Source organism: Balaenoptera acutorostrata, chromosome 9 (genome assembly GCF_949987535.1).
Source record: "Balaenoptera acutorostrata chromosome 9, mBalAcu1.1, whole genome shotgun sequence".
Classification (NCBI taxonomy): domain Eukaryota; kingdom Metazoa; phylum Chordata; class Mammalia; order Artiodactyla; family Balaenopteridae; genus Balaenoptera; species Balaenoptera acutorostrata.
Window position 1 is genome coordinate 50,825,459 of NC_080072.1, and position 20,276 is coordinate 50,845,734.

At 40.8% G+C, this 20,276-nt stretch overlaps 3 protein-coding genes across 4 annotated transcripts; all 3 read left to right on the forward strand.

Moving 5' to 3' along the window:
- Positions 1–395: 395 nt before the first annotated feature.
- LOC103002171 (hemoglobin subunit epsilon-1) lies at positions 396–1,828 on the forward strand. Its single transcript, XM_007172867.2, has 3 exons — positions 396–503; positions 620–842; positions 1,700–1,828. The coding sequence occupies exons 1-3, from the start codon at positions 412–414 to the stop codon at positions 1,826–1,828; spliced, it is 444 nt and encodes a 147-aa protein (XP_007172929.1). The 5' UTR covers positions 396–411.
- Positions 1,829–8,930: 7,102 nt separating this feature from the next.
- Positions 8,931–10,270, forward strand: LOC103012568 (hemoglobin subunit epsilon-4-like). Of its 2 annotated transcripts, none has more exons than XM_028164147.1 (3): positions 8,931–9,022; positions 9,147–9,395; positions 10,219–10,270. In XM_028164147.1, exons 1-3 carry the CDS (start codon positions 8,931–8,933, stop codon positions 10,268–10,270), a joined length of 393 nt encoding a protein of 130 aa, XP_028019948.1. The 2 variants fall into 2 exon arrangements, with proteins under 2 accessions (XP_028019948.1, XP_028019949.1); XM_028164148.1 differs by having other exon boundaries at positions 9,147–9,380.
- A 3,569-nt stretch (positions 10,271–13,839) lies between these two features.
- LOC103002436 (hemoglobin subunit beta) lies at positions 13,840–15,218 on the forward strand. The gene is made up of 3 exons (XM_007172868.2): positions 13,840–13,994; positions 14,124–14,346; positions 14,963–15,218. Exons 1-3 carry the CDS (start codon positions 13,903–13,905, stop codon positions 15,089–15,091), a joined length of 444 nt encoding a protein of 147 aa, XP_007172930.1. The 5' UTR covers positions 13,840–13,902; the 3' UTR covers positions 15,092–15,218.
- Positions 15,219–20,276: the final 5,058 nt, after the last annotated feature.

Sequence of the window (20,276 nt, forward strand, 5' to 3'; positions counted from 1 at the left end):
GGAACTCTTTCTTTATCTTGGGCTTAGCTGCACTCTATGGGTGTTTCTGGGATAAGGAGAATGGGAGAGATGGATGTCATCGTGGAGGATGACATGGGGAGGGAAGAGGGTGAAAAGAGAGAATGAATGAAAACTTGTGTTGAGGATGGAGGAGGAGCCAACAAAAGAAGGATGTTTCAGGAACCAACACATTATCACAGACTCAACATACATCTTCCTTGCTGACCATTTCCTGACCTGACTCCACCCCTGAGGGACACAGCTCAGCCTTGACCAATGACTTTAAAGGATTAGGGGGAACAAAGGGCCAGAAGTTCAGCAGTAAAGAATAAAAGGCCACACCTTCCAGCAGCAGCACAGACTTGCTTCTGACACTTCTGTGATCACCAGTAAGCTCCAAGACCTGACATCATGGTGCATTTTACTGCTGAGGAGAAGGCTGCTATCACTAGCCTGTGGGGCAAAGTGAATGTGGAAGAGGCTGGAGGCGAGGCTCTGGGCAGGTAGCAACTGGACTTCATGGGGGAGGATGGTGAATATGAGCCTGGCAAATTGACCAGGAAATTCTTCAAACTTTTCGAGTCACTGATTTTCCATCTGCTATGGTCTCATCTCATAGGCTCCTGGTTGTCTACCCCTGGACCCAGAGGTTCTTTGACAGCTTTGGCAACCTGTCCTCTCCCTCTGCCATAATGGGAAACCCCAAGGTCAAGGCCCATGGCAAGAAGGTGCTGACATCCTTCGGAGATGCTGTTAAGAACATGGACAACCTCAAGGGCACCTTTGCTAAGCTGAGCGAGCTGCACTGTGACAAACTGCACGTGGATCCTGAGAACTTCAGGGTGAGTTCAGAAATGTTCACGTGTTCTTTTTATGCTTTTTACTTTGGAATGATAATGGAAGTTGAGTCTTTGGTTGCAAAGACTAGCAAGGATCTCAGAAATCATAGATCAAAGTTGGTGTTAAGAGGGCAGAATTCCAGTGGACATACCAAGAGCACCTTGATTCAGGACTCGTGACAGTAAAGGGCTACTAGCCCTTTTAAGCCTGAGTTTGCTTAAAACTTTTCAGGGACTTTTGTTAGAACTGGATTTGTTTACCCTAGAGAATATCAAAGAATAACAGACTTGTTCAAGGAGGAATGGAATCTGGTTTCTGGTAGATGAAAACCTGTCTCAAGGAAAGAGAAATGTCTTATTTTATGTGGCTCCTGATGATTGAAGTTTAGGAAGATACTTGGGAGAATAATTTTTAGGCAGATTGTCTCAAAGAAATATCAATCAATTCTCTAAATATATTAAATTACCCATCAGTATTGGGACTAAGTGGAGGCTTATTCCTGCGTTGGTTGGAGACTTTACTAAACTCACTCTAAGAACTTATGCAGCCCTGAAATCCTATGATTACAAGGATTAGACAATTGGTAAATGTGAGAGGGAGGGAGAGAGGCAAATAAAAATGGTGAAGTGGGAGAGAGTGAGGGGATATAGGTAGACAGAATGTTGAATGGAGGGCTCATAGAATTTAAATAAAATTTAAGAACTAGCTTATCAGAGTTTATTGCACAGATACAAACCATGGAGCAGTGTATGATGTGGAGTTGGGAGTGGGTGTAGGTCTTCAGCCATTATTTTCTGCAACTCTTTTAGGAAAATTCTACTCAACATATCTAATTGTCATTTTGTCTCTCACCTAACAGCTCCTGGGCAACGTGATGGTGATTATTCTGGCTTCTCACTTCGGCAGAGAATTCACCCCTGAGTTGCAGGCTGCTTGGCAGAAGCTGGTGGCTGGGGTTGCCACCGCTCTGGCCCACAAGTACCACTGAGTTCTCTTTTCAGTTCACCATTTTTTGTCCCCAATGCCTTCCTTCTGCACATGGGGACTGGGGTTTGGCCTTGAGAGCCCAGCTTCTGTTTAATAAAGTACATTCTATTCAGTGATCAAAAATTAATATTGTATCTTCTCCATCATTTACTCTTTTTTTTTTTTTTTTAAGGATTTTCTTTTATTTATTTATTTATTTATGGCTGTGATGGGTCTTCGTTTCTGTGCGAGGGCTTTCTCCAGTTGCGGCGAGCGGGGGCCACTCTTCATCGCGGTGCGCGGGCCTTTCTCTATCGCGGCCCCTCCCGTTGCGGGGCACAGGCTCCAGACGCGCAGGCTCAGCAATTGTGGCTCACGGGCCCAGCTGCTCCGTGGCATGTGGGATCCTCCCAGGCCAGGGCTCGAACCCGTGTCCCCTGCATTGGCAGGCGGATTCTCAACCACTGCGCCACCAGGGAAGCCCCCATCATTTACTCTTGTGTTAAAGGAGAAAAGGTTCATTGGCTGAGGGGTGGGGGGAGACATAGGAAGAAGAGCCCTTTGAGAAGTGTGTGTGGACTCATCAACAGAAGACGTCCTGGGAGGATTCAGGATGATTGAGAGGATGCCAAGATGCAGAAAGGAGTTTTCTGGGGTGGGAAACGGTTAGTTAAGTGGGCAGGGACTTACAGGGCAGTGTGGCAAAACTTACTGTAGGGGGAAGAAAGGAGGTAGTAAGCAGTGCCTGAGAAAAGCCAAGACTAAGACACGTGAAGTCATTGTGCATCATATTCTGATTGAATGTAACATGCACTAAAATAAAGCTAGAATTAGGATAGTATGTGAATGGGGGGCGGGTGATGACCAAGACTTAGTGTAGGAGATAAGATAAGATACTAACAAAAGTGCATAGTCTAAAACTAGCAAGCCTGGGCTTGGTAACGTGCATGAAAATGACTCTCTGGAAGTAAAGGAGAGAGGAAGACATAGGTAGAGGGTTAGGAAAGACTAGGTAATGCAAGGCCTTGAATATAAAAATAAAAGCTATTACTATGATAGTGGCAAGAGTAAACAATAAATATTCTTAGAACTTTAAATGACCCAAGGGATAGGATTTGGGGGAAGAGTAATCTGCTTAATGCACACAAAATGGATTAAGAATTGCAGAGACTAGACATGGATGTTAATTGAGGAGAACAGACATAATGACCTCCACCCAAGAAGAGCAGGAGGTCTGCAAAAAGTGAAAGATGAACAAGGGGAGAGTGAGGAAGACATGTTTTCCGATTGGCTGGGGTGGATGAGGAGGAAGGAAGTGATGGGAGATGATTGAAAGCTCTCAGCCTGGATCTATCGAGAAAAGGCCTGCAATGACTTGGGGACTTTCATGTAAGAATGGCATTAACTGAATCATTCTTGAGGGAGTTATTGCCAGGTTGGTCAGGGAATCATGACCTTCAGGCTTTGAGTCAAACTGTCCTATCGAAGGTTAAGACCTTCACACTTTACAAGTTAGAGTATCATTTCTTGGCAAATTTAACTCTATTAGGCATTTCATTGCTCCCACACATTGATCACAACATGTTCTGTGAATTACCTTCTAATTTGGCCTTTTGTCTCCACAATGGGGATGAGAGACCAGTGATTATACTGTTGCAGGTTGTCAATAGCACTGGTCTCTCTGGGTCCCATAGACTCTCATTTTTCCCCTAAACAGAGTAAACAGAGGCTCTTCATGGCACTAAACCATTTAACCCAACCAGTCAGTCAGTCAACAAATGAGAGCGATGTACATTTTTAATCAATCAGTTTCTTTCCGTCTTTCTTGCCCCTCAACTATTATTCTGACTATGAATGTCAAAGGGTCAGGGATGGTGATGACGTAATGGTGAGCAGAAGATTCATTCTTTATCCCTTAGGGATATAAATTTAGATCTAGATTTTGTCAGTTCAAGACAGCTTAATGGAAAACAAATTCGTAATTAACACACACACACATGCGTACACATATGCATACAGTAGATGGTCAGAAAGGATGTCTAATTATTGTTGTTAGGCAATAAAAGCCACCTGAGCAAAACAATGTGATAAACAGAATATGCTTGGAATGTTAATTTAGCTAAGAGTCATAGGGTTTACAGAGTATGTCATTACCAGGATTAAGACCCCACAGTGTCTTCTTACTCTCTACCACTGAAGAGAAGTTCTAAGTTATTAGGTTTATGCTTTCTCTGCAACAATATTTTTTGCCATTCTCATTTTTACTATTTACATAAGAGCCACACTAGCCCATTTTTCCTATCTCTAGCATACCAAAGGTTTGCTTCCTCAGAGATTTGGATTCACTATTCCATCTTTCAGAATCTCTATCCCAATACTTTCCCATGGCAAATTCCTTCTTTCCATTCTGGCCCCAGCTCAACTACTACCTCCTTAGAGAGACTATCCCTGACGTAATTGTGTTCCTCTCTCATTAATTCCAGATATTAATTTTCTTCATAGCAAATGATAATAAGGGGAATTATTTTGTTGATTGGTTTCCTTATTCATTTTCTGTATCTTCCACCCCCAAATTATAAATCTTAAGAGGAAAGTTTTCTTCTTCTTTGTCTATCTTAAATCCCCAGTACATAGAACAATTATGATCACAGTCATTCAACAAATAGTTACTGAATGAACATTTGAGAACCCATGGGAATGAATGTTTGACAAAACATTATAGTTAATTTTATTTAATGTAAGAAACATAGTTTTTGGTCAGCTGTACTGAGATGAAATGTGTTTCTCAGAGCACAAGTTAAGGACCCTTGCCTGGCCTTTCCCCAGTATTGTCGATTATACTAATGGAGAGCCATGCCTAAGACCTAAGAACTCACTGCCTTGGTTTAAATCTGAGCATCCTGCTAACTCTATGACCTGAGATACATTACTAAATACATTAAACCATCATTCGCTGATCATGTTTATCAAAGACTGTTTTATGAGAATTAAATAAATTAATAGATCTCACATCTTTAGTTCACTACTTGGAACATAAGCTCTCTTTATCTCTTTCTCTAAAAAAAGATAATTAACTTTCCGTATAATTTCTATCTTTTAGTGGTAGCATTTATGTCCTCTATAAACTCTACCTATCTACATTATATACGTATATGTATTCAAAAATACATGTGATCTTTTGTTCTGAATGATAATGCTTTTTTAAAATTTAGGTATAAAGATAGTTATCATTATTGAAACTGATTGACCTTTGGTGGAAATAAAAGGTTAGTTTGTGAGAAAATGGCAAATTCAAAGCCTGAATTTGGGGAATCAGCATGACAGGTCTGCATGAAAGAGAATAGATGAGTCCTTTGAAAACACAGGGGTGATATAATCAAATTTGGAAAGCAACCAAGGATAGCTGTGGGAGGTGAAACACTTGGAAAGATTGATGCTGAAAGAAAAGGAACTCCAGAGGACCGGACTAAGACAAAGAGGTAATGTATTTGGGCCTAAAGAGTGCTCTTAGAAGTCTAGAGGGACCTGTTTGGACTCTATTGGCTTTTAGAAGAGGCTTGTATAGAGATGAGGAAAGTGTCTATTGGAAAGCATAATTGTATGAAAGGAACTTTGCCTTTACTTGTTATTTTTCACTTTTTCCCCTCCTAGAGGCAGAAAAAAATAGCCAAGGAGAAATGTCTATGCAAGCATATGCTGGCTCTGTATAAGGGAGGAACCTACGGTTCACAAATATATTGCTAAGGCTATTCATACATTGGCTGGACATTTGTACAGAATTGCTTCTAGAGACCCATTTCAAACTTATGTCCTATAAATCCAGAAGTGGGGTGAAGTGTCTCTGAGGGAGGGATACAGCTGGAACATGTGGGCTGGAGTAGAAAGCTAGGAGTTTTTATTTTTAAGCCCACTAAATATGAAGTTGGTGGTGCTAAGAATGTAGAAAGAGTGAAATCATGGTCAAGTACTAGTCTATCAAGGAGAACAAACTAGCTGTGTTTAGTGACTAGGCAAGGCCCCAGGCTTTGTGAAAAGTTGGCATCGCTGGGTTCTAAGTGGAAGTTGAGAGGCTAGCCTGGAGCTCTTTGCTCACTGTGCGCACCTGTTGTCTCTCTCCACTTCCTCAGCTCCTGGAACGCATGCTAGTGATCAGCTTGGCAAACCATTTTCACATGGGATTCACCCCCCAGGTGCAGGCCGCCTGGAGGAAGATGGTGACTGGACTGGCGAACTCTCTGGCCCACATGTATCACCGAAGGCCCCGCCCAATAGTGTAGCATCACCAAGAAATAGCTTTATTTTTCAAATAATAATAATAACAGTAGTAGTAGTAGTAGTAGCAGCAATGCTCTGCTAAGATTTCTTCTGTAATTGTCTTCAGTTCTGCTTTTCACATGTGCTTTTAAATATGTGAAAACCTTAGGGATTATATGTGGAGGTGTGTGGGTGTGTGTGTGGGTGTGTGTGTGTATGTGTGTGAGCTCCCCATTAAATTTTTGTATGAAGTAGAGATTTTGACAAGAAAATAAAAAACAGAGCAATAAAGGGATATGCTTGGGATATACACTTGGCAGAAACATACACTTGTGAGTTTTTCCAGTTAAAGTTAAAGATATGGGAGAGTTCTGGTGAGAGGGGAAGTGTGTCATGAGACAAGAACTCCTCAGGACCAGATGATTAAGTGGGTCTGAGAGAAGACTTCTGTGAAGGAAAAGGTTGTGGATGGAGGTAGAGTACCAAAGTGGAGATTCTTTAGAGGAAAATTAAGCCAGGTCTTAAGATGGCAAAGTCCAGGCAAGGATTGTCATTCCATTCTAATGATAAGAACACATTTTCTAAAAGCAGCTGGTTTGTCACAGACCTCGTGAGGATAGACTAGGGATGGGAGGGGTTGGACGTCAGAGCAAGGGATAACTCTTTTTAAAGTCAACTCCAAAGAACTGGTTGTGGGATTTACTGAAGAACTGTCTGGTTAAAGTGATGAAAGCTGCCTAAGAATGTTAAATTGATTGCTGTTATCAGGAGAGAAACGTGTGCAGATTGGCTACAGCATTTATGAAGAGAGATCATTGTAAACTGCTCAGAGACAGCGATTGTCTAAAAAGGGTGAGAGAAAAACAGGAGTTAGAGGTAACTTCCAGAATTGTTGCCTGGTTTGCTGGAAAGATGGGTGGTTATTCCGTGACATTCAGAATTGCAGATGCCCCTGCGTCTGGGGGCTTGCAGGGTGCACGTACTCTGCTGAAGACGGGGGTCAGGGCCACCAAACAGCAAGTACCTGGATCCACCCCGGCAGGCCAAACCCACACCTGAGTGTGGCTGGGATTCCTAGCTGTAGTCATAGGTTCCTCTTCTTTATTTTATTTCATTGACCTCTTATCTTGAAGCAAATTCTTTTAGCATTAATTCAAACTCTTTTCTTCATACCTCTGTACCAAAGTGCTCACATTAACACAGCTTTGGATGGAGAGCTCACAGATAATCATGTCTGTCATGGTAAACCAGCTTCCAGAAACTTAGTAATTCTTATCCATATTTTACATTTAAGTGTTTTCCAAGCTGAATAGATAAAAGCCTCTTGCTATATCAAATAGACAGAAAGGATTTATTTTCTAGTAGTAGAAATTCATCTATAATATACTGAATATATTGGGTTGAACTCTTTAAATTTTAGAGTACCTCTGTAAATACACATGGAGATTATTTATTATTATTATTATATGTATATATATTTGTAAGATTGATCTCAGGGAGAAACAAACAAACCAGCTTTCTGGAGGTCAAAATGTAGGAAAACAAATTTTGAAATAAAGAAACCAAATGAGGGCTTCCCTGGTGGCGCAGTGGTTGAGAATCTGCCTGCTAATGCAGGGGACACGGGTTCGAGCCCTGGTCTGGGAAGATCCCACATGCCGCAGAGCAACTAGGCCCGTGAGCCACAACTACTGAGCCTGCGCGTCTGGAGCCTGTGCTCCGCAACGAGAGAGGCCGCGATAGTGAGAGGCCCGCGCACCGCGATGAAGAGTGGCCCCCGCTTGCCGCAGCTAGAGGAAGCCCTCGCACAGAAACGAAGACCTAACACAGCCAAATAAATAAATAAATAATAATTAAAGGTGCTAATACTTAAAAAAAAAAAGAAACCAAATGAACCATTCCCTCTCCCACTACAAGTGTGCCTTTTCTAGTCCTGTAAATGCTTATTTGGATGCATGAGACCAAAGTACCTTAGATCACAGTGGCAGTGGTGTGTGGAGTACTGTCAGTGAAGATTGCCTCTGCCTGATTAGATATGAAGAAAAGTTACACACAGCCAGAGAGTGTGGATTCAGCACACAAGAGACAACTCCATTCTTCCATAGCCATTGCCAAGGAGAATTCTAATACTCTCTTCACTGAACACAGGAACACCTGTTTCCCCAACAGCCAATTGTGTATTCTCTGATACAAATGCATAGATACATGCATTGGCCAGAGACACTTGTCCATATAATCAGAGTGAAAAAAAATTATTCAGGCAAGTGCATATATTATTGGTAGAACTCAACAACAATGGGGTGATGCTCAATTTTTCTCTAAATTACCCAGTTCTTACCTATCTTATTTCTAAACAGATTCTGGATTGAGGTCTTTTTTCTTGGTTACAAGAACTATAAAATTATGAGCCCCATATAAGCTTTAGAAGCACTGGTAACCAAGAAGAGCTGTGACTTCTTCTATACCCTGGCTGAAGAGAAGAACAATGTCTTGTAAACACCTGATACAATGCTCAACAGAGTTCTAATTGTTACTCTTCCTAATTCTATTTATGCCTTATGGTCAATGCAGGGATGGTAGCAGGGAGCTTGAGATATGAATTGCACGGTAGATGGTAGGAGAGAGGACAGCAGAATCCCCCTGATAGAGTCACCCAACACTATCAGAGACACAAATGTCCATCTAGCTGACCTTCCCTTGCCCAAGTCCCATCCCTGGTGGTGACAACCCACCTTTGAACAATAGTCTCATTTTATTGGGAGAAGTAAGGGCCTGGGGACAAGAGATGAGGAATAAAAGGCCATGCAGAGAAGCAGCAGCACAGACTTGCTTCTGGCCCATTAGTGATCACCAGTAAGCTCCCAGACACCATGGTGCATTTTACTGCTGAGGAGAAGGAGGTTGTTGCTAGCCTGTGGGCCAAGATGAATGTAGAGGTGGCTGGAGGTGAGAGCTTGGGAAGGTAAGCGCTGGACACAGGTAGCACAGGGGGCAGAAAGGCAGAAATTGTTCCAGAAAGACGGATTGGTCAGGTTTCTTACATACTCTGACTTCCCATTTGCTCTGTGACTATGATCATCCCATAGGTTCCTAGTTGTCTACCCATGGACCCAGAGGTTCTTTTACAATTTTGCTAACTTATACTCTGAGTCTGCGATAATGGGCAACCCTAAGGTCAAGGCCCATGGCAGGAAGGTGCTGACCTCCTTTGGAAATGCCATTAAACACATGGATGACCTCAAGGGCACCTTTGCACATTTAAGTGAGCTGCACTTTGACAAGCTGCATGTGGATTCTGAGAACTTCAGGGTGAGTTCTGGGCATGCTTGTGCTTTGTTCTTTCATCCAGGTATCTGTGCTGTGGTTACAGTAGGGAACACAGTCTTATCCTATAGAGGTATTTTTGGGAGGCAGTATTTCAGGAAAAAGCTTGATTTTGGTAGTTAGGTTGTTCCTAAGGTCAAAGGTAAGACCAAGTAGAGTAATTAATTACGCTATGACCACTGGAGGCCACTGGCCATCTGATATTTCTTAAAAAAAATGTCGTGAAGAACACTGGCCAAAAGTGAGCTAAATAGTTTGGCCTGGAGAATACAAATTGAGCAAGGGAGAAGAACACCTTGCCTTTGATAACTGAAATTTTCTATAAAAATCGATGAACACATTTCTGCATGGTTCTTGAGTTTTGAACCAGGAGTAAGCAGGGCAAAGTTAGAGCAACTTTTTCACGGTTTGCCCCTTCTCCTCTCAACTCCAGCAATGATGAAATGCTCTTGTATACAAAGCACTGGATTCTTTGTTAAATGGGTGTCCAAACAATTTGAATGTATGCAATATCTGAAGACTTAGACTATGCGTATCAAGCCCCAGCACTATAATCCTACTTCTAAAAAAGTAGAGAAGCAATCCATAGCAATGCTCTGGGGTCAGAAGTTGGCAGGGAAAATGAGAGGAGGATAGAACACAATGGGGGTTCAGGGCTGGGAGTCACTGAAGCCAATGTCAAGCATATAATGATGCACTTTTGTGGGAGCATGACAATGAAAGTTGCTCAACCTCTTATCAAGAAGGAAATGGATGTTGTATCTATTTGCTGTAAGGGCAGCTTGAGACATTCTGTTCACTATGCACTATCTTCTTTTTATCCCCACCTCCTAGGCAACATGATATTGATTGTCTTGCAACCCACTTCAGCGAGGAATTTACCTGAAAGATGCAGGCTGCCTGGCAGAAGCTGACAGAAGCTGTGGCTAATGCTCTGGCCAACAAGCACCAGTAGTTGCCTGGCCAACTATGTTGGTTCCTACCTGAGGGCCCTGGGTCCCAACAGTCCATCTCCTGAAGGTGGAGGGAGAGAGCCCTGCCTCCAGACTTAACTTCTATATAATACAAATAAAATAAAAGTCATGCTCTATAAGGAATATCCTTGTATTTTCTCTCTGTCTTTATCTTCTATAAGTTGATTCAGCTAAAAGAATGAGAATTGGAATGAGAATATTGGAGATTGAGAGTTTGGGGATGATAGAGAAGGGACCCTTATAAGATTCTACAGGATAAGAGTGGCTTCAATGGGTAATTACTCTTAGGATGGGAAACTAGACTCTTGAGTTGGACGAGGTCTTTAGAAAAAGGAAGGAAATGGAGTTACTCTTGAGAGATGCAAAATGATTATTGATAGTGAGTTGTTAGGACACAAAGTAGGGGACCTGTATAGGCTGTTATTTGTATAAACTCAGGATAGAGTTCTTTTTGGACTATAGCTCACTTCTATTTAATATAAGAAACATATTTTTAGCAGCTATAATACAGTGAAGATGGTACTTCTTAGAGACCCAGTTAAGGACTCTGCTCTCAACTTTTTCCTAGCATCTTCAATGGTACTAATGAGGGTAACATCCCTAAAGCATATGAACTGACAGCTTTGGTTTGAATCTGTCATCACCTGGTAGCTCTGTGACCTGAAACACATTTCTAATTCTATTAAGCCTTTGGTAGAGATAAAGGCCATTTATGAGGGAAAATGACAAATTCAAGAATCAGCATGCCAGGTCTAATTGACAGAGGAGAAACTGGCCCATTAAAAGCAGTGGGGTGGTATAAAATTAGAGAATCTGCTAGAGAGACCAGAAAAAGCAGGAAAAGAAGCTATTGTTGCAAACAAAATTACCAGTGAGGTTTCTTGCACACCAGAGTGACATAATGAATAGGGTATTTTAGGGAAATTGATCCATGTGTGGGCATAGACTTGACAAGGCAGAATCTACCCTGAATCTGGGCATAGGAATTTGCTGTGAGTGTAATGAAGTGATAGGTAAAAGACTAAACTTGACAGGAGCAGTGGAACTAAGAAAAAAATCAAATAAAGGACCACTGTGGCCAAGATGCTGCAGGACTTGAAACATAGTGAAATAGAGAGTGGAGAAGTCATGGATGATAGCCAGGTTCCCTGTCTAGTGAATGAAAAGAGGAAATCTATTGACAGAAGAAGAAAAAACCTAGATGTCTCTTACTTAGAGCTGGCAACGGGCATAGCCACCTTTGTAAAAATCACTTCAAATTTCTGTACTGAAGTCCCTGGCATAAGGTGAAAACCAGGGCTTTGGGATTAACAGACAAGGTCAAATTATTGCCCCAATGGCTTGAAACATTTAGTTAACATTTTTCAGAATTAATTTCCTTGTTTGTAAATGGGATAATTATCCCTACCCCACAAATACATTCCAAGGTTTCAAGGAGATATTTGTAAAGTGCATTGTCTGTCATTTTTGAAAAGGTAGTGGTAGTGGTTTATATGATGCATTATGATCTGTTCCTCTGTGCCCTGTTTCATTGTATATTCTTGAACTGATTGCATTATTTCTGAGCTTCAGAACTAGATATCTAACTATTTGCTTAATATCTCATTTTGGATTGCTCAAAACTACAACAAATACAGTATGTCCAAGACTGAACTCCTGATCTTTTCCTAATTTACTCTTGCTAACTGAGGCTTCTTTTTGTGTTCCCCTTCTTAGTGACTATCACATCAATTGCTCAAGCCTGAAAATAGAGATGCTTTTACTTCCCTCCCTAATACAATATCATCCTATTTGTCTCTCATTTATTTTACCCCCATGTCCACTGAAGCCAAAATAATACAAATCAAATCATGCCACTCCAGTCCTAGAATTTTTCAATAGTTTTTTTTTTTTACTTTCAAGTTAAAGAAAAAGAAACTGTAACATAGTGTAAAGATCGTTCATAGCAACTTCCTATCATATAACATTCTCCCCTTGTCATCTGAATCACAGTCACACTGTCCGTCTTTCTATATATAAATCATATAATTTGAATTATTGTCCCTGGTAATTTTTAATCAACATTATGTTGTGCAATTAATCTGTATTACAGCATGTGATACAGATTCTTTTCATTGTTGTATAATATTTCATTCTTTTACCATATCATAATTTATCTATTCCACTAAATGAGGAACAATTAAGTTGCTACTGAATTGAGATTCTGAGGCATATTGATGTTACAAGCATTCCTATACATGTCTTTGGATGCACACAGACAAGCATTTCTGTATATCTAAAAGTATAATTGCCAGGTCATAGGTGCTGCATATATTCTGCTTCAGTAGACACCACCAAATATTTTCAAAAGCAATTATACTGTTTTTACACTATCGTTAGCAAAGTATAAAAATTTTCTTTATCTAGAGCCTTGCGAAATTTTGGAATTGTCAATCTCTCCTCTTCTTTATATTTTTTTCCCTCCTCCTTCCCTTTCATTCCATTATTTTCCCTTCTCTTATTCCTTCCATTACCTCCCTTCTTCCCTCCTTCCTTTTTGCCTCCCTCCCTCCCTCCTTCCTTCCTTCCTTCCTTCCTTCTTTCCAGCTATGCTGGTGGGTATATATTTGTATATCATTGTAGTATTATTTTGAATTGAGAAAAGAGTGAAATTCGCTTTGAATCTTCATTCCTGGGTCCAACTCCACTTTTTTTCTTGAGGACCCAGCTGTGGAAATTTCTGCACTTGGCGTTTTCCCAGAAACCCTCTCAGACTTTAGCAGGCTGAATAAGATAAATCTTGTTTGCAATTCCTTTGCATTCTCTCTTTAGTCACATCATACATTTAAATACTTATGCAATAGGTATCAGATATTTTTCTTTATTTCTCATTAAATTGTTCCCATGATAATCCATGCTCGCCAAACCTATTTCAGTAGGTGGTAGAGAGACAATATTTATTATTTTTCTTTCACTTAATAGACATTTATTTCAATGAAGGGATGGGAAAAAAAAAGAATTTTGTGACCCAAAGTATTATACAAAGGAGAAAGAAAGTTAAATCTATGGCAAAATATTTATCCATTCCAACCACTTATATACATATCTAGAAACAAAGTGAAGCTCCATATAGAGTCAACTTGATAAAATTTTTGCTTTCTAGGTCTTAGTTTTCTTATGTATGAATTGAAAGAGTTGGATGGGTTAAACTGTAAGATACATTCCACAATGTTGACTAAAACATTTATCATAAATGAGACTGGCAGTATATTTGTAGAAGCTACTGATGAAGAAAATGAAGCTGGGAGGTAAGTACAGGGAGAGCAGGGTTTCTGCGTCCTGACACACTGGATCAGCCAATCACAGATGAAGGGAACTGAGGAACAAGAGTGCATCTCACTTTCCCCCAAACCAATGAACTTGTGTTGTGCCCTGGGCCAATCAGCTCTCAGAAGCAGGGAGGGCAGGAAGCTGGGTGGGGCTTACAAGGAAGAGCAAGGCCAGCGGCTGCTTACACTTGCTTCTGACACAACCGTGTTCACTAGCAACTACACGAACAGACACCATGGTGCATCTGACTGCTGAGGAGAAGTCTGCCGTCACTGCCCTATGGGCCAAGGTGAACGTGGAGGAAGTTGGTGGTGAGGCCCTGGGCAGGTAGGTATCCAGCTTACAAGGCAGGCTTAAGGAGAGTGAATGGCAGCTGGGCACGTGGGGACTGAGCAATCCCCTGAGATTCTGACAGGTGCTGACTCCCTCTGTCCTTTTGCTGTTTTCACCCCTTAGGCTGCTGGTTGTCTACCCCTGGACTCAGAGGTTCTTTGAGGCCTTTGGGGACCTGTCCACCGCTGATGCTGTTATGAAAAACCCTAAGGTGAAGGCCCATGGCAAGAAGGTGCTAGCCTCCTTTAGTGACGGCCTGAAGCATCTCGACGACCTCAAGGGCACGTTTGCTACGCTGAGCGAGCTGCACTGTGACAAGCTGCACGTGGATCCTGAGAACTTCAGGGTGAGTCTATGGGACCCTCAATGTTCTCCTTCTTCTTCTTTTCTATGGTCAAGCTCGCGTCATGGGGAGAGAGCTCAATGGCAGGATGCAGTTTAGAATGGAGAAGAGGTATTCTGGTTAACAGCACTATGGACTCCTCGGGACCATTTAGTTTATTTTAGTTTATTTTACCCTGTTTGCTCACAGCCATCATCTCCTCTTATTCATTCTTGTTCTCTCCTGTTTGTTCTCTGCAATGCCTTCTCTGTTTTTAATCAAACTTTATTTTGAGTGTCTAATTTAAAAACAAACTTTCTTTTTTTATCCACTTAAAAAAATGTTACCTAATAATTTCCCCTTATCTCTTCCTTTCGAAGCAAGGAGGATAAAATGTTGTATTGCTTCTTGAAATGGTTCTAAAGAATACAAATGAAAACACGTTCTGGATTAAGGCAGAAAGAGAGAAACATTTCTAAATATAAATTCAGGCTGATATGGATGGATTCACATCAGTAGTAACACCTACACTTCAGCTACCTTTCTGCTTATACCCTAGGGGCACAGTTTGGGATGAGACTTTACTCTAAGCTGGGTCCCTCTACTAACCATGCTCTTGCTTTTTATCTCTTCCACACAGCTCCTAGGCAACGTGCTGGTGATTGTGCTGGCTCGCCACTTTGGCAAGGAATTCACCCCGGAGCTTCAGGCTGCCTACCAGAAGGTCGTGGCTGGTGTGGCTAATGCCTTGGCCCACAAGTACCATTGAGATCCTGGCCTATTTCTTGGTGACCATTGGAAGACCATATTTCCCTAGATTCTATTTTCTGAACTTGGGGAAATAATGTCTACCCTCAAAGGTATGGCTTCTGCCTAATAAAGAACTTTCAGCACAATTTCCTGATTCCTTTTACTCATTTTTTTCCCTAAGGATATGGGAAAGTCCCTGAGGGTCTACAGATAGGGTGCCTTTGTGTCTTATACAAAGAGGTCAAGGGAAATGAGAAAAAAAAGGGGGCCGTACACAGTCAGTAATGGATGAAACTTCTATCTTAAAGTGTAAAAACTGTCAAGAAGGTTTGAAATATAGAGAGGATACCAGCACGACAGGGGCTGTATGGGAGACCTCAAACCTAAGACAGAAAGTTCAGGTTAATGCTCTGATCCATTTCCAGTAATTACTCAAAATGTAATGTGCTCAGTCAGAGACATAATCATTGCTCAAGGTACTGTTATGTCTCCTTTTTTCCTACTTCCCCTGCTTGCATGCTGTAGGCAGCAATGCTATACTACCTCAGATGTTCCTGTTCTAAGGCATAACCTCCCTCCCTCACTTGCCCCAAAAGACCTCAAAATTAACCCTACCCTCCCTTTTGAGGTAAAGTTCAGTGCTCACATACCACCTGCTCACATATCTTTTGACCCTGGCCTCAATGAACTTTCCAGTATTGCCTAAGAAAATCTTTCCGTACAACCCCCATCTTCACCCACTTTTCACATTTCTTCCTATCAAGCACACCCACCCTCCATGCTGTGTAAGCGTTTCTGCGTGTTTTGTACTATCCTACGTGACTACTGTGCCTTTTATAGTAGGTCCTCCATAGACAGCAAATGTATATTTATTAAATGAAATAATCAATGAATGAATAATTATTTCTTGTCTTAGAATTCCTGGGAGTAGAGGACAATCCAAACAATAGACCATTGCTTAGAGTTTCTTTGTGTTAATGCACAAAGAAAGTCAACCACTGAGGAAGCATATAGGAAAATAAACCACTGATCAGACATTTGCTGTGTCATCATAGGTAGTGAAATATCTTTGAGCATTATTTTTGTCAAATGTAACATTAGAAGGATTTCGAGAACCTTCTAATTCATATGTATTTCTTTAAATCTATATCATGTTCCTGTTGATTAATTTTAGGCTTACTTGACTACCTGAAACAGAATATGTTGCTTCCGTCTATAAAGAGTGTTTTTATAATAATTCTGTTTTACTACCAGGTTATAGACAATGCATTACAGTTTACTGTTTCATCACTATATTGTGAATTAACTGAAGGCAGAAGATTTTTTAAGTACTATTTGTTTCTTCTCAGGTCATTGTACACAGTAGGCACTGAGAACGCTTTACATCCCAACAGTATGTTTAAGAACCACCTGGTCACATCCCAGAAGCAAAGGAGCCTCAGGAAAATTTTAGGAAGTTTCCTTTCACACTCCTGAGCACAGAAAAGTCATCATAAGAATCAGGCATTAGGAGACAAAGAGATTTTCACAGGATTAGAAAGAGGGTGGGCTTCCCTGGTGGCGCAGTGGTTAAGAATCCGCCTGCCAATGCAGGGGACACGGGTTCGAGCCCTGGTCTGGGAAGATCCCACATGCCGCGGAGCAACTAAGCCCGTGAGCCACAACTACTGAGCCTGCGCGTCTGGAGCCCGTGCTCCGCAGCGGGAGAGGCTGCGACAGTGATAGGCCCGCGCACAGCCGCAGCTGGAGAAAGCCCTCGCACAGAAACGAAGACCCAACACAGCCAAAAATAAATAAATAAATAAATAAATTAAAAAAAAAAAAAAAAAGAAAGAGGGTAAGAGAGGCTGTGGGTTTCACAATCTGGAAATGAGGAAACAAAGTACCTTTCTTCCCTCTAAATGGTCATAAAAAATAAAAAAAATATAAAAACTTACTACTCTCTTTTGATCCTTCACCTCTGAAACTGACCAATGAATCTAGACAAGAAGTTGGGCCTGAAAATCTCCAATACTGGAGAATCCAAGAGAACATCACTGGGATAAGGCTTGGATCAAGCTCAAACTATTACTATATACTAGGTGTTGGTGTCTCCACATCGGTAGTGAGGAGGTCAAGGGATGGAAGGAGACTTTGGCAGCTTGTTATATGCCTTCATTCCTTGTTAAAGTGGAGCTTCCGTAAAAGTCTAGGAGTAAAATTAGTTCCTTAATATTTGATTTCAATTTTATTTGATAATTTACCCAACGGTTATTTCTATTTTCTGCTACCATGTTGTTTTATAGACTATGATCAGTACGTGTTAATGAAGATGGGGTATGTGTGTGGAAGAAAGAGAGATGGAAAGAGAGAGGAGGCAAGGAGAGAGAGACAGAGACAGAGAGTCAGAGAGAGAGGGAAAGGGAGGAGAGAAGAGGGAGGGGAGAAGAAAGGAGATGAGAGAGAAAGGGTAGTAACTAATACTGTGCATTATGTTCCATAATCATTTTAAAATAAACTAATTTATTTATTTATTTATTTATTTTTGGCTGTGTTGGGTCTTCGGTTCGTGCGAGGGCTTTCTCCAGTTGCGGCAAGCGGGAGCCACTCTTCATCGCGGTGCGGGGACCGCTCTTCATCGCGGTGCGCGGGCCTCTCTCCATCGCGGCCCCTCCCGTCACGGGGCACAGGCTCCAGACGCACAGGCTCAGCAATTGTGGCTCACGGGCCCAGCTGCTCCGTGGCATGTGGGATCTTCCCAGACCAGGGCTCGAACCCGTGTCCCCTGCATTAGCAGGCAGATTCTCAACCACTGCGCCACCAGGGAAGCCCCTAAAATAAACTAATTTAATGTCAAGGGAATTCAGCATAATATTCTAGATTATCCATCTCTTGAGCCTCAGAGAAGGGCCCTGAAGGTTTGGCTTTAGGATTTAATGCCTTACATATTTGTAAACGGTTTCCAGACTGAAGCCAAGATTCTGCCTCTAAAGATGTACAGTTCCAAATTTAACTTGGGAAAGACTGTCCCTTTGCTCTTGATATGTCAGTACCATAGCCCACTTATGAGGTAAACAAAGCTAATTCTGAATGAAAATCTGAGCCCAATAGAGGAAATATTAATAAGGAAGTTATTAACTGAGACATTACCTGTTCTGTAATAATTAGAATATAATTCCTTTATCAAAGTTATGGTTATACTGAATTTATTGTTTTATAGACAGAAATATGACTTTTTTTCTTTTTAAATGAGTTAAACCATACTATTCTTAAACTATTCTGTGTGTATGACCTCTGTTTCTATGAGTTCTGCTCTTCATGGAGCATTTTTGCTTTATTTAATTGTATTTATTTAATTTAGTTTTAATTTATTTTGTTATATTTTATTTTACTTTATTATTTTTGGAAGAATGCCAAAACTGAGGTAACTAAGATATTGTGTATCTGGGAGAGAAGAGTAAATAATAACTGCTTTACCCAGAAAAATATAGATTAGATTGCTGAAATGGTCTACTCGGGGAATTAAAATTGAACACTAGAGCATGTACAAAAGAGTTCTAACTGAAAAGTATTTTTTGAAACAAATGATAAAACCACATATCTCTGGATGAATGTCATGATCCTCTTGAAGAAAGTTAATAATCATCCTCTTAATTGTATTCAGACTAGGCCCATCCTGGTATAGAACATTTGGAATTAGTTAAACTTGACCGACTGGAGTAAAGGAAAAAGAAAAAAAAAACTCTCTCTCGGGGACTTGTAGCATGTGTGTGTGTGTGTGTGGAGGGGCATGCATGTGTGTGTTTAGTGCTCACTGCGGCTGGAATCAAAGTAGAGAAAACATGCTGTGGATCCCTTCACAGTGTACAAATTAGCTCACAATGATGAAGGCGTCAGTGGGCCTAAGAAGTGTTCCAGAACCTTTGAGTGCTGACCTGGATTTGAGCTTGAGGCTCTGAACATACACCATTTATCACACTATTCACTCTTCCTTATATTTGCCCGGTATGTCTGAGCTTTTGATGCCTTATTACAACTTGAAGCCTTATCCCTGCAGGGTTATGGTAATAGAAGGAGAAACCTGTTTCACTCTTTAATCATACCAAGCAGCAACGGTGAAACAAAGCAGCAACTCTTGCCCTGAGACTTGGGTGGTGGTGGCTTCCACAGCTGTCCATACAAAAGAGTGGCTCATAGGCCATCCATGGCAGAGGACGGCATAAGAAAGAAGACACAACTCCAATAAAGATGTTCAAAAAAAAAAAAAAAAGAAAAAGAAAGAAGACACAATTGAAGAATTTAGGTGTATATGTATACAATGGAATATTACCCAGCCATAAGAACAACATGGATTGACTTGGAGGGTATTATGTTTGGTTAAATAAGTCAGACAGAGAGAGGCAAATACTGTATGTTGTCACTTTTATGTGGAATCTGAAAAACAAAACAAACAAATTAATATAAAAAAAGAAAAAGAGACTCACAGATATAAAGAGCAAACTATTGGTTAGCAGTGGGAAGAGAGGAGAGGGGAGGGTCAGGATAGGGGTAGGGAATTAAGAGGTACAAACTACCATGTATAAAATAGATAAGCAACAATGATATATTGTATAGCACTGGAATTATAGCCATTATCTTGTAATAGCTTTTAATGGAGTATAATCTATAAAAGTGCTAAATAAATCACTATGCTGTACGCCTGAAACTAATATAATAGTGTAGATCAACTATACTTCAATTAAAATTAATTAATTAAGTTAAAATTAGAATCAAAAGAATTTAAGGAAACCACCTCTGAGAACAGGAAATGGTAGGGGAAGTCTTTAAGTAGGTGCTATTTCTGTCAGTCAAGATGGCAAAATTGTAGCCTTGACAATTTGGCTCTTTACAGGAAAATATAGGCATATTCTATACTCTTATTTAGTAAGTTCCATGAGTTTTCCATGACACAGGTTTCCTGAAAAGATATGTCCAAACTTCCCCAGAAGTGGTCCTTTCACGTACATATGCCTGACCTCTGATATCAGAAGTCTGCAATAGGGTCTTGAAAAGAGTACAAATGTAAAACAATGATAAAGCTAACAGAGGTTTCAGTTGAATAAAATGAAACTCAAAACCTAAAGGTCAAACCAAATGTGGGGTTGGTTTTTTTGGTTTTTTTTTTTTTTTAACATTTAAGACATTTGAAAGACATCTTTCCCCAGAAGTCAACATGTAAAATTTTT

Coding starts and splice junctions, on each gene's coding strand:
- LOC103002171 (XM_007172867.2), top strand. CDS start 412: ATGGTGCATTTTACTGCTGAGGAGAAGGCTGCTATCACTAGCCTGTGG. Junction 504..619: donor GGAGGCGAGGCTCTGGGCAG/GTAGCAACTGGA, acceptor CTCATCTCATAG/GCTCCTGGTTGTCTACCCCT. Junction 843..1,699: donor TGGATCCTGAGAACTTCAGG/GTGAGTTCAGAA, acceptor CTCACCTAACAG/CTCCTGGGCAACGTGATGGT.
- LOC103012568 (XM_028164147.1), top strand. CDS start 8,931: ATGGTGCATTTTACTGCTGAGGAGAAGGAGGTTGTTGCTAGCCTGTGG. Junction 9,023..9,146: donor GGAGGTGAGAGCTTGGGAAG/GTAAGCGCTGGA, acceptor ATCATCCCATAG/GTTCCTAGTTGTCTACCCAT. Junction 9,396..10,218: donor TCTGGGCATGCTTGTGCTTT/GTTCTTTCATCC, acceptor CCCACCTCCTAG/GCAACATGATATTGATTGTC.
- LOC103002436 (XM_007172868.2), top strand. CDS start 13,903: ATGGTGCATCTGACTGCTGAGGAGAAGTCTGCCGTCACTGCCCTATGG. Junction 13,995..14,123: donor GGTGGTGAGGCCCTGGGCAG/GTAGGTATCCAG, acceptor TTCACCCCTTAG/GCTGCTGGTTGTCTACCCCT. Junction 14,347..14,962: donor TGGATCCTGAGAACTTCAGG/GTGAGTCTATGG, acceptor TCTTCCACACAG/CTCCTAGGCAACGTGCTGGT.